We start from the raw sequence: 12,582 nt of genomic DNA on the forward strand, positions 1-12,582 counted from the left end.
TTTATTCGGTTTATTTGAGTTCTTGTCTCGTTAGCTATTAGGTTTCTGTACTCAAATGCTAGTTTCTTTATTTTTATTGAATTTATTGGAGTGACATTGCTTAATAAAATTATATAGGTTTTTTACATTGTATTGTATGTTCAGCACCCCAAGTCAAGTCTTCCTCCATTATTATGGAATTATATTTATATTATTATTATTTATCTCTCCTTTAACCTCTTCCACCTTCCCCCACCCCTCTTTCCCTTTGGTAATCACTAAACTGTTGTCTGTATGTATGAGGGTTTTATTTTCTCTCTTTTTTTTCTCGATCCCTTCACCTTTTTCACCTTGGGCTTCTTGTATCAGGAATACTTGGGCAGTCTAATGTATTACATCAGAGAGATTATGTAAGTCTTAGATACATATGCAATCTATGTGCTTGATCAATAAATGAATGAATATTACATAAAGAAATACCCACAGCTTCTTTTCTGTTATTCTTCCACTGTAAGAATTCTGCATTTTTATTTAATATTTTATGCATTCGATCTTCTTGCTTGATCTTAACAAAAACATATTGAATGTAGGAACCATGACATAATCTTCTAAACCCTCACCCCAACTTCACCCATTGACCTTACTCATCATCTGGCCCCCATCTTGGTCCTACTTCAAGAAAATGTTAAGACCTGATTAATATTTGTTAAGTTAATTAGTCTTTAAGGAAGTGAGGAACCAAGAAGATTGACACAAGCCAGACAGTGGTGTCCAGAGTACATTTAAGAGCTTGTTTTCACAGTGTAGGAATATAGTTTTGAGATGCTAAGAGTTGTGACAAAAAAAAATGAGGATGGAAAAGAATATACTATTGGCACAAGAACTATCATAAAAGGAAAGACATTTGTTCTTGCCCATTAGAATTTTCTTGTTGGTGTTGAAATATTTCAGAGAAAAGATTGCTCACTGCGGAAGAACTTTCAAAGGATTTGCATATAAAGTGGAGCTTAATGAGGCATAAAGCCTGGGGAATCTTAAAATAACATGGATCAACAGACTCCAATTAACACATGTGTTGCATATATGGGAAAGATTCTGATTCCATGTGCTTAATCTCATGAAATTTTCCCACAACCCTGTAAGGTGGTCTTTCCCTCCCTTCTGAATAGCTGGGGAGGTAGCAGTGGCTGCATCCTTCTCTGAAAATTCCTAAATCTGTGTTCGAAGAGAACAGCTGGGCCCTCTTTTAACTTCTCTTTGGTTTAACACCAACAGGAGGCCTTTTCAAAATGTTACTTACATATTCAGGGTGAGTTATTAATGCACCTAATAGTTCTAGTACAGTTGCTACTACCCCTAAGACCTCATCAAAGGAAAGTGTCTAACAAAGGATGTGAGGCAGGGGCATGTGCCAAGAAGAGGCATTTTGTTGGGTCATCACAGTTTCCTTCTTCAAATTAAGCTATTTCTTATGTTCCATAACTCAGTTTGACGCAAATCTCAAACTAAACCTCTCATAATGAGATTTAAATTCTAGGCTTTAGTTGAGGTGCTTCAACTAAGATGAGAGGGTTTCTTCCCCCCATAACAGGAAATGATTTTTTTTTCCCTCAGCAATCAGTATAAAGTCCAGAGTAAAACTGAGTAAAGAAAGAACAAAAGAAGACATGGCTGCTTTGTGCCGGTAGGATGGTACAGCCAGGAAGACTTTCTGGAGGAAACCAGCTTGATTTAATGTTCAGTAACACATGGGATTGAGATAGATGACAAAGGGGAGGAGAGTTTGGGGAAGGCAATAGCTCCCATTTGAATAGAACTTTACACCTCCAAGGAGTTTTCACCTATCTTACTATACTTTTCCTCACAATGGTTGTCTGAAATAGCACTTATCAGGAGCTGTTTTTAATTACTTATTTATAAATCTGTTCCTGGGCTTATCCTAGAACACTCCAAAGGCAGTAACTACATGCATCTGCTGTGCTTGGTATGGCCCCTCGTGTGCAGTAGGTGGCCTGGGAGTGTTTGGGAAATGAAGTAAATTCCATCACCTTGAACACTTGGTGTAGACAGGTATTATTTATTTGTACTGTAGATACAAAAACTGAGGCTTATAGAAGTTAACTAAGTTGTCCAAGTCAAATAAAAGGCAGAACCGTGCCTCAGATCTGAGCCTAAATCCAGAGTCATTGCCACTGTTCAACATTGTGTCTGCTCTAAGTGCTGAGGTGCACAGGAGTGATAGGACACACGTTTGTGGAGTGTCCAGGGAAATGGCAACACCCAAGTCTGTGTCCATAAAATAACCTGATCAGATATTTCAAAGCTCTTTGTCCATTGACCTAAATATCGCAGAGATGAATCTTGAGGGGCTGTAGAATAAGAGAATATTACAGGATTTTTATAATGGTTCCAAAAAAATGATTTGTTCAGGCAAAAGACTCCTTTTGATGTTAAAGCATCTCAGCTAAGGCGTGTCACATTTCTGGCTACAGCTGACATTAGGTTATAAGGTCTCTTTGATCTCAGAATTTTCACTAAACCACTCTACTGTACAAGTTATTTAATATTCCTGATCTTCATTTTCCTGATCTGTACCACAGAAATGAAAAATACCTTGTTTATAATGTTCTTGGGAGAATGCATATCATATATGAAGGGACTACTACAGTGTCAAATGTATAGTAATTATAGTAATTATCATTATCTGCTTTAGAACATCTCTAAATATAAGTTAGAACATTAATTTGAAATTGATTTTGGGAAAGAATGAAGAGTAGTTTGATATATTGCTAACCAACTAAATTGACCTCTATTGTTCCAAAAGGCAGGATCTGTCTCTTCTATGGATTCTGAATTTTATGTAACTGTATGCGTAGCCCTAGCTGAATACTCAGTTCAGGTTTATTATTTAGTTTCCATTACTCTTAATTCTATTTGCAGTAGCATAAGCTATAGAAATGATATCAAATAAGGAGTTATTTTTACACATAAATTATCCTACTAGGTAAAAATTAGTTACTTAGCTGAAGGGGGTTTAGAAGTTCACACAATTGATATCATGATCTAGCAACAATAAAAATAATTTGGTACCACCCTCCTCTCTTCTAGCACTGGTGGGTGACTGAAGATCTATCACTTTCATTTGACTAAGGGAGCCGTTTCTCAGAGAGAGATTGGGAGGCTCAGAATGTCTGAGCCTCTTCTAATGGGGTCCTACATGAGCACATCACACACAGACTCCATCAGAATACCCTTGCTGAGAAAGGAGATAACAACATTCATTGCCGAAGTTTTAGCCATTCCTGAGGGTGGACCATATCAGTATGAACTCACACGGTAACAGGGTCTAGGGAATTTCCAATTCATAGAGCACCTCCCTGTTTAGGACTCTATTTCACTTCTCCTGCAATCAGGAGGACTGTGCTCTGAAACACACTTAGACTGTCCACTGTGAAAACAGGAAAAGATGACAAGTTATGCTATATTCTGACACAAAGAAAAAATAAACTGTTCACATAAAGGGAAAACAGGAACATAATATTTCAGGAAGCTAGAGTATTATGGATGCATATAATGTTGTCATTCCTTTTCAAATGCCCACATTATAATGGTGGAGGTAGGAGGGAGAAGTGAGGAATGTCTCTAAGGTCCTACAATGTTACAGATAAAGTGTTCTGGCCAGTTATGATTATGAGCATTTAAAACTCCTCTGCTGCCTGGCATCTTGGCTATGAAGAATCACCCGGGTATGAATTCATAGGGTCCTGTCCATTCTATAGTTTTACTATAGAACACATAGGGCAAATGAGATGCAGGGTGACCCTCCTGCTTTTCTGTGGTTTGAGTTTCCTTAGCCCCTCCCTGGGACTGGTTGTTTAGTAATGTTCACAGAACCAGCCCAGCTATTTGCAAAGTGAATATGATAATGACTATGGCTCTGGGAAGCAACTGGGGGGAGTAATAAGAAAGATGGCCATATGGTGATGCTAAAAGTGTCTATAAAAGCCTCATGCAGTTGTCTGACTCCCAGCCCTTCCATTCAATTCCAGAGTAAGCAAATTGGGATTAACTACTCTCACCTCTTATTAGAAATGGTTTACATTGCAGTTGTCTTTTCTGTGATATAGTTTTTCTTCATATTCATTTTAATCTTATTTCTCCTTGATAAATGTCATTGTATGTATGTTTATATGAGCAAATATAAAGTTGCAAAAAAGGATTCAAAGGCCGTAGACACTGTGTTCTCTCCTTTTGTTTGTCTCTAGGACTTTTGTCTTCCCCAATGAAAAAAGTTCTCTTAGAGCACTGAAGGACTCCCTTCTTCTCCCACACATTCTCTCTCTCTCATTGTCAGCTTTTAGTTAATGATAAATAAATGAGAAGGAAGAAAAGGCAGGAAGAGAAAATCATTTGTCCCAATTAATTATGCTTGTCTGAGGGGCTGAGGTTGTCACTCCCACAGAACTGTCTTTCCAACAGCATGCTTGATATCCCTCTGCCCCACCAGGACATATCAATGTAATAAGCCTTGCCATTACCTTGGCTACATCCAAACAACTGAGGAAACAAGAGCTAAATGGTATCTTGCTGTTGTAGAGAAAGCTGGACCATTCTCAGTTCAGACACATTGAATGCCTACCTCCGTAGATCTAGACCTCACCCAAGGAAGTTTGTTTTGTGTGCTCTGGGTTCCCTTACCCTCTGTGTCCTACTGTCTCTTGTCCATTCCCAATCAAGGCAGCCTTAAGCAAATCTAAATGAGGGCTGATCAGATCTGAGAGTTCTGAGCATTGACCAAACACTCCCAAGAACACTGCTTGGTAGGATTGAGACCTAAGGTTCGCCAGGAAGAGCTTCATGTCATCTCTTAGATGAATGGAGTATTCCTAAATATCAGCATTGACTGCTTAAATTAGAATGACCTAAGAAACATGTAATGCTACAGATTTCTAGGTTATATTGTGTTAGATCTTGCCACAGTATGTTTGACAGGCAGCCAAACTCCCATCATACAAAATTGCCTCAAATCATTAAGTCACTCTGGACAGAGCCCCTGTGTTTGATGCATTCATTTTCACCTTCTCCAGCCAACTCAGGTGCTATTTGACTGATTTTCAAAGACAGGAATTATGACATTTTGTCATATCCGGATGGAAGGAAACCAGTAAGCTCAGTAGCAGTCTATTGAGTTACTACCACAAAACAACCTTGAGGTTTATCTTCCAGATGCACTGAGATCCAAAAATAGTTGTAGAAAGTGATCATAGGCATAACACCATCAGACACACCAATGTGCACAATAAGTGCCTACACACACACTCTCATTGCCTTGTCTCTGGGAGCCATGGATGAAGTTGGTCAAGCTCTTGACCAGAGCTGCCATGAATGATTTCTCAGGCTGTATGTTGTACAGTTAAAGGCACCATTTTCACGTACGGCCATGTGAATGGTCTCCTAGAAGTTTGCAATGCAGTGGTCCTTTAAGAAAGTTAGACATTGTTTTGAAAACCAGAAGGATCCCCTACTGAGGAAGCAAGCACAATATTTGGGGTAAGAGTTCAACAGGATTCAGCAGGATTATGTTCTTGCTATGGAGCTGGCTCTTAAGCTCTGCTCTCAGGACATGCACACACAGGTATATACTCTACTTTCTGCACTTCCCTTTTCCTTTAGTCCAGGATGATTTGCAAGAGCTACCCTTCCACATCTCACAGATAGATTAGGAAATGCCACAAGAAATTAGAGGTGGAGAGTTACGCCATGGTAAATGACTCCCCATCCTCCAGGCTTTTCCAGCATTCTGGAACTGTTTAATGTCAATCTTGAAAGTCTTTATCTCCAGAACCCCTTTCTTTAAACCCAGTCCCATGCAATAAAGCACATTAATTTCATGCAGCACAGCTTAGTTGATGTTTCCAGTTCCAAATACCCCAGCTTGCTGGTCACGGCTTAGTTGGGAGTGCCTGGTATGAAGGAACATGCATAGCGCAGCAACAGGGGGTATTCACCACCAGACACAGAGAAGTAAAGGAGATGCAAAGCTACTGTAGCTAAAGGAGGACTAGCTTTCCTGATTTCAGTTCACGAAAAGCCTCTTACCTCTACAGTTCGATAGTTTGGCATGGCATTTGCCTTCAGCTGAGTTGACATTATGCTCAAAGTAAGTCAGATTAATTCCCAGGTTTGTTTGGGATCAGGGGCTGGCATCTTCCCTCAGTTGTAGTCCTTCTCTCAAAACCAGTCTTAGGCTTTTGCATTTGTTTTTTTTAAGTGAGTGGATAACCCCAAAATGTGAATTTCCTCCAAGCTCTTCCACTTTGCAAACTCCAGAAGCAGTTTACCAATATGTTAAAATCCATGGGAGAACTGACTGTGAGCTAAGGCTTCAGACATGCAAAGCACACAGCCCTGGGAAACAGCAGCATCTAGAACAGGAGGCTCCCATCACTTTACATGAAGATGGCATGGGTTTTGCAAGTCAAACACACATAGAAAACCAGTGGTGGCCCAGGTTGGACACACTGTATGGAATGCACAGTTGAGTGAGGACCCAGACCAGGGAGCCACCTGTTCCTCTAGCTTGCATACATTTAGTTCACACCACCTCAGGCCACTCACAGTTTGCTTACCTGCTCATTGTTGCTCTCCCACCATTCCCCATACTCCCTTTGGGGGTGAAACACTCTATTTCCGACTTGTGCTGGGCCAATCTCCTGTCTTTGTACCTAGTGAGCATGAACAAGGACAGGAGCAAACAGAGAGATGTGATTGTATGCTTAACTGGCCAGGCTGAGGAAGAGCTGCGGCTGCAGAGGGTCACTCCAAGGCAAAACAGGGGCTCCTGTTTTTCAAACCAACAGCTGACCTGTGATACTTATCAGATGACTGTGATGGTAAATGAGTAACAGTGGAAACAATTTTGTTATTTCTTGGTTAAACTATATGTCATCTATCCTTTTACATTACTTATTAATCTGTGAGTTCATCATATTTAATAGTTAGTGGTAAAAGCAGTACAAACCCTACCATCTAAGAAAAAGATTAGTATCAATGAATTATTATTTCTTTACTGTTTACCATGTGCCAGACAGAGAGAATGTTACTTCATTTAATTCTGGCAGCAGTCCTGTGGCAGAGGCTCTGTTATTATCATATCCACGTATCTGAGGAAGAAACCTAAAATTGTAAGGATTAGGTAGATTTATCAAGGATTTTTGACACAGAAAGTCCAAGTTTAGAATCCATACTTTTTGCCTTCCATTATTATTAAAAAAATAATTATTCCCATGAAAGAACCTTCATGAAGTGGTACTATGTTTGAACGTTACAGGGGTGGTAAAAATTAGGTTGAGTTACCAGCCATCATTACCTAAAAGATAAATCATATGTAAGGATACAAAATAATAACAATAATATAAGAAGAAGAGAAAGAACACAAGTAAATAATACAATAATTAATAAATATATACATATATAAGAATAAACTCTGTTCTGCACAACTGTAAACCTACTTTTGTTCACTCTCGTATGTTAGAGACTGGTGACACCAAAAGAGAAAAGATATTCCTTTGATGTGAGAGGTTTATATAACCATTAAGCTGAAGTTTGAAAGTCAGGATTGGGTTGCTTTAATTGTGCAGGGTGGCTCAAACAACTTTTGCATCAGAACTGGCAATTCATCAATCCTAGAAGTTACTGAGATGTTTCATCTAAAATAAGTTATAAGATTTTCAACATTAGTTTCCTACATGGTTCATCCAGATGAATTGATATTTGAATGACAGTTCAAATATTTGAGCCATTATATTTGAATGACAGTTTTCAAAGCCAACATACTTTCATTGAAAGTCTCTTTTTTATTCATCAGTTTAAGACTATGGGGTAAAGAGGCACTGTTGTCCTCATTTGCCAAGTGAAGTGACTGAGACTTACTTAACTGATGTTACCAATGTCACCAGCCTAGTCAGTAGAAAACAGCTGCCAGAAGAGCTTGCAGGGACCCAGTACTCTTAGAGTTTATTATCTTTATCACCTTGTTTTACTTGTAAAACTGGAGCCTGATGTTATGGCACTTCATCTACTTTTGGTATTCAACAATCAGTGATACAATTACTATCAGAACACTTGTTTACCCTTGGTATGGTCACTTTAAAAAAAAGTTTCTTTTCCTGCTGTCTCAAAATTAATATTTAAGTAAAACAAAATTAAAATAATTATTAGTCCTGGGATAGAGGTCTTCCTCTTTTTAAATCTTCACATGAGGACATGCTTATTGATTTTAAAGAGTAGGGAAGAGAGGGAGAGAGAGAAAGAGAAAACATTGATGTCAGAGAGACACATTGATAGGTTGCTTCTTGCACACATCCTGACTGGATAACCTGGAACTTAGGTATGTGCTCTGACTGTGAATCAAACCCACAACTTTTCAGTTTACAGGACAACGCTGCCACCAACTGAGCCACACTGGCCAGAGCTGAAGGTCTTCTTCTTATTTTTTCCTCCTAAAAGATGTTAAAAGTATTTAGTATTTGAATAAAAATGGCTCATTAAATTAAACCAAGCAGATGGAATGGATTACCTTATTCAGTAGACATTAATTGAGCATCTGTTAAATTCTAGGCAATGGACTTTGTCCTGGGGCAATAGAGATTAATAATCCATAAGTCCTACCTGATAGAGCCCACAGACTAGTGAGGGAAATAACAGAAGCAGGCAGTATGTACACAAGTGACTTTATGTCTAGGCCATAAAGATGAGAGGGAAAGAACTTAAAGGCTTGATTAGAGAAGTAAAAGGATTGGACCAAACCAGACTAAGTAGGTGGAAGCAACAATTACCTCCACTCAGGACCAAACTGGAATTACAACTAAATTACAGAATGATTATCCTGAATAACCAACTGAAGCCTAGCTGAAGAGAAGTCTTATAACCAAAACTTTCCTAACCTGGTGAAAGAAAGACTTACAAGCCCAAGAAATTCAGAGGATCCCAAACAGGGTGGACCCAAAGATGGCCTCTCCAAAACACATCATAATTAAAATAACAAAGAAGACCTTAAAAGCCACAAGAGAAAGACATTTAGTTACCTACAAAGGAGCTCCCATAAGACAGTCAACTATCAACAGAAACATTTCAGGCCAGAAGGGATTGACATGAAATATTCAAAGTGATGAAAGGCAAGGACCTATAATCAAGACTACTTTACCCAGCAAGGCTATCATTTAAAATTGAAGGAGAAATAAAGGCCTTCCCAAATAAGAAAAAGCTAGAGGAGTTTGTTACCACCAAATCAGTATTATAAGAAATGTTAAAAGGCCTATTTTAAGAAGAAGAGGTAGAAGAAGAATGAGGAGGAGAAGAAACACAGGAACCTAGTAAGAGGAATGAAATGGCAATAAATATGTGCCTACTGATAATCACTTTAAATGTAAATGGCTTAAATGCTCCAATCAAAAGGCATAGAGTAGCGGAGTAGATAAGAAAACAAGATTTAGAATGTTAATTAAATGAGCATTTTCTTTAATTATCTTAATTAGTTTTAAACGGATAGTTTTTCAACTCACTAAAAGTGTGTTTAGCCTCATCTCCCTTAACATAACATCTCCGTATCAAGCATGTCACTACTCTGGGCTCAAGAGGAAACCAGAGTACAGTAGCTCTTTGTTTTAAAGGTGCTGTGTTCAAATGTGTTTCAAAAAGTAAGTCCTGAGGCAGATTGGGAAAGGAGAGGTTGGGCAGAGGCACAGCCAGGAGCCTGGCAGAGGGATAAATCAGTTGTTTTTAAGCATTTATAACTTAGAACTTATCACCATCTTGTGGAGAATTAGGACTGCATTAGTTATGGGGTTTGCAAATAATCATAATAATTAAAAACAACATGTATATTATAAAAAAGAAAACATATATATATGTGTGTGTGCATGTGTATACACATGCAAGAGACTCACCTCAGAATGAAAGATACACACAGTCTAAAGGGGATGGAAAAATATATTTCATGTAAATGGAAATAAAAAGAAACAGCTGGGGCAACAGTACTTATATTTGACAAAATAGACTTTAAAACAATGGCTCCAGTAAGAGACAAAGAAGGGCACTACAAAATGATAAACGGATGAATCCTACAAAAGGATATAACTCTAGTAAACATTAATGCATCTGACATAGGAGCACTATTATCCTAATTCCAAAATTAGGTAAAAGCACTACAAAGAAAGAAAATTACAGTCTAATATCCCCAATGAAAATAGATGCTAAAATTCTCAAAAACTGTTAGCAAACAGGATTCAGTGATGCATGAAAAGTGTATACCATGATCAAATGGTGTTAAAGCTGGTACAATATCTGCAAATCAATAAATGTGACCCCACCACATAAACAAAATGAAGGATGAAAACCACATGATCATATTAATAGATATAGAAAAAGCATTTGATAAAATTCAGCACTCATTCATAATAAACACTCTCAGCAAAGTGGGAAGAGAGGGAATATATCACACTATTATGAAGGCCATAAAATGAAAAACTCATATCCAACATCATACTCAATGTGCAGTATCTACAAGTATTTCCTTTAAGGTTGGGAACAAGACAGGCTATTTTCACCACTGTTATTTAACAAAGCACTGGATGTCCCAGCCACAGCAATACAGTGCACAAATGATGTGTTGTAGAAGTGTGCATCTGAAACTTGTATATTTTTTTAGCCAGTGTCACCTCAATATATTAAAAAAAAACACCTCAGAAGAGAATCCCTTGTGAAACCCCAATCATTGAATGGCATTCCACATGTCAATAGAAAATATTTTGTGCTTATTTATTAATTGGGCTCTACAACCAAAATGCTACTCTATAGCAAAGGTTAAAAGAATATTAATAGACTAGAATGACCAGTGGTCACTCAAAGGGATTCTTAAAGTGTTTTTGAATATCTTCAAGAGTTAGTCTAATTGCCAATTAATTGAAAACTTTCATAGATAAGTTAGGATATCTATATTCTTCATGCTCATAAGCTCTTTTCTCTCTCTGCCAGTTAACCATGGTTATGAAATACATCCTAAACATCCTATGCTATCAAAGCCCAACTTCAACTTCATTTGGTAAAAGCTTTTAGAAAACAAAACAAAACGAAATGAAACAAAAAACAAAAAAATACAAATTCCAACTCATTCTAGTGAAGCAAAATACAGTTGACTTTTTGGAACTATCTAGTATTTCTTATATTCAAAAGAAGGTGAAAATGCCATTCAGTTGGGGAAGCTCATCTTGCCTTCAGATGGAAACTTTATTGTTTGTTTATAATTATAATTACAGCTTAATTATGTTTACCATATACTTAAATAATTCACATTTTCATTCATTCACATATTCATTATTCCATTCACCAATAATGTGCTTTTAAAGTAACTAATAATGCTTTCACAGTTCTTTCTGCAGATGTACAATTCTTTTTATTTGTTTTTTTCAGAAATATAGAACTTAATTAAAATAGTTTAAGCTTTTAAATAGTTTTTAGTGTATTAAATATCAATCTAAATTATTTTTCTCAAGCCCTGGCTGGTGTAGTTCAGTGGATTGAGCGCGGGCTGTGAACCAAAGTGTCGCAGGTTTGATTCCCAGTCAGGGCACATGACTGGGTTGTAGGCCATGGCCCCCCAGCAACTGCACATTGATGTTTCTCTCTCTCTCTCTTTCTCCCTCCTTTCCCTCTCTAAAAATAAATAAATAAAATATTTTTTAAAAATAAATAAATTATTTTTCTTATATAACAAATTAATATATCTTTTAAGCACTTATTAAAATATATGTATATACATGTACACACACATACTTGTGAGTTACTGTTTTAATATTAACTCACTTGTCAAATGAAATGCTTATTTTACTGAATTATATTCAAAGTTACAGTAGCAATAATAATCATAATGCTACATTTGAATGTGCCAGGTACTTTTCAGTACATTATTCTTAATTCATAATACTACTCTGTATAGTAGATGCTGATGTCCTCATTCCAAAGAGACAGGCATTTAGGATCAGTGTCAATAAGCACAAGCTCGTAGTGTTTATGAGTGGGGAACCCATGATTAGAAATTGGGCCTCTCTGATTCCAAAGCTCTTCTTATTAAACATCCCTTTAAGTAAAAATGCCAGTAACTTTAGAAACAAAACTATGAAGGCTTGTTATTTAGCTTTTCTCTCCTTGACCCCATTTTGCAAATGAGTGGTACAGTTAACAAAGATAGCCAGTGGAAGGCCTAGTATAGGACTTTAAATTTTATTCCTTCATTTGGGTTCCTATAGATGTACTATGTATGCTTAGTTTAGATCATTCAAACCATTTACTGAATACTCCACGTGCAAGGCATTGTGATAAGGAACATGTGGGTAACTCTATGCCATTGATAAGCTCACAACCAGGAGTGGGAGGATGTAATGTAAACAGAACATTTTTAAACAATGTGAGAAGTTTTATTATAGGAACATACAAAAAGGCCTACCTACCGAACACTAGAATGGCAGGAAAATTTTAGTGAGATACAACACCTCAGATAAATCTTGAAAGATGAGTGGGAACAGTGTGAAAAGATAAGTAGGCAGG

General features: G+C 37.4%; 1 protein-coding gene across 3 annotated transcripts in view; it reads right to left on the reverse strand.

Moving 5' to 3' along the window:
* The window catches only part of GRM5 (glutamate metabotropic receptor 5), a 475,017-nt gene that overhangs the window by 11,726 nt on the left and 450,709 nt on the right, over positions 1 to 12,582 (reverse strand). For 2 of the 3 annotated variants that reach the window (XM_045818291.1, XM_045818290.1), the window contains exon 9: positions 6,609 to 6,704. The exons of the other annotated variant lie outside the window; for it this stretch is intronic. In XM_045818291.1, coding sequence (XP_045674247.1) covers positions 6,609 to 6,704 — 96 coding nt within the window. The remainder of the gene's footprint in view (positions 1 to 6,608; positions 6,705 to 12,582) is intronic. 3 annotated transcript variants of the gene reach the window in all.

This window comes from Phyllostomus hastatus, unplaced genomic scaffold, assembly GCF_019186645.2.
Source record: "Phyllostomus hastatus isolate PE091 unplaced genomic scaffold, TTU_PhHast_1.1 phas_scaffold_317, whole genome shotgun sequence".
NCBI classification, from domain to species: Eukaryota; Metazoa; Chordata; class Mammalia; order Chiroptera; family Phyllostomidae; genus Phyllostomus; species Phyllostomus hastatus.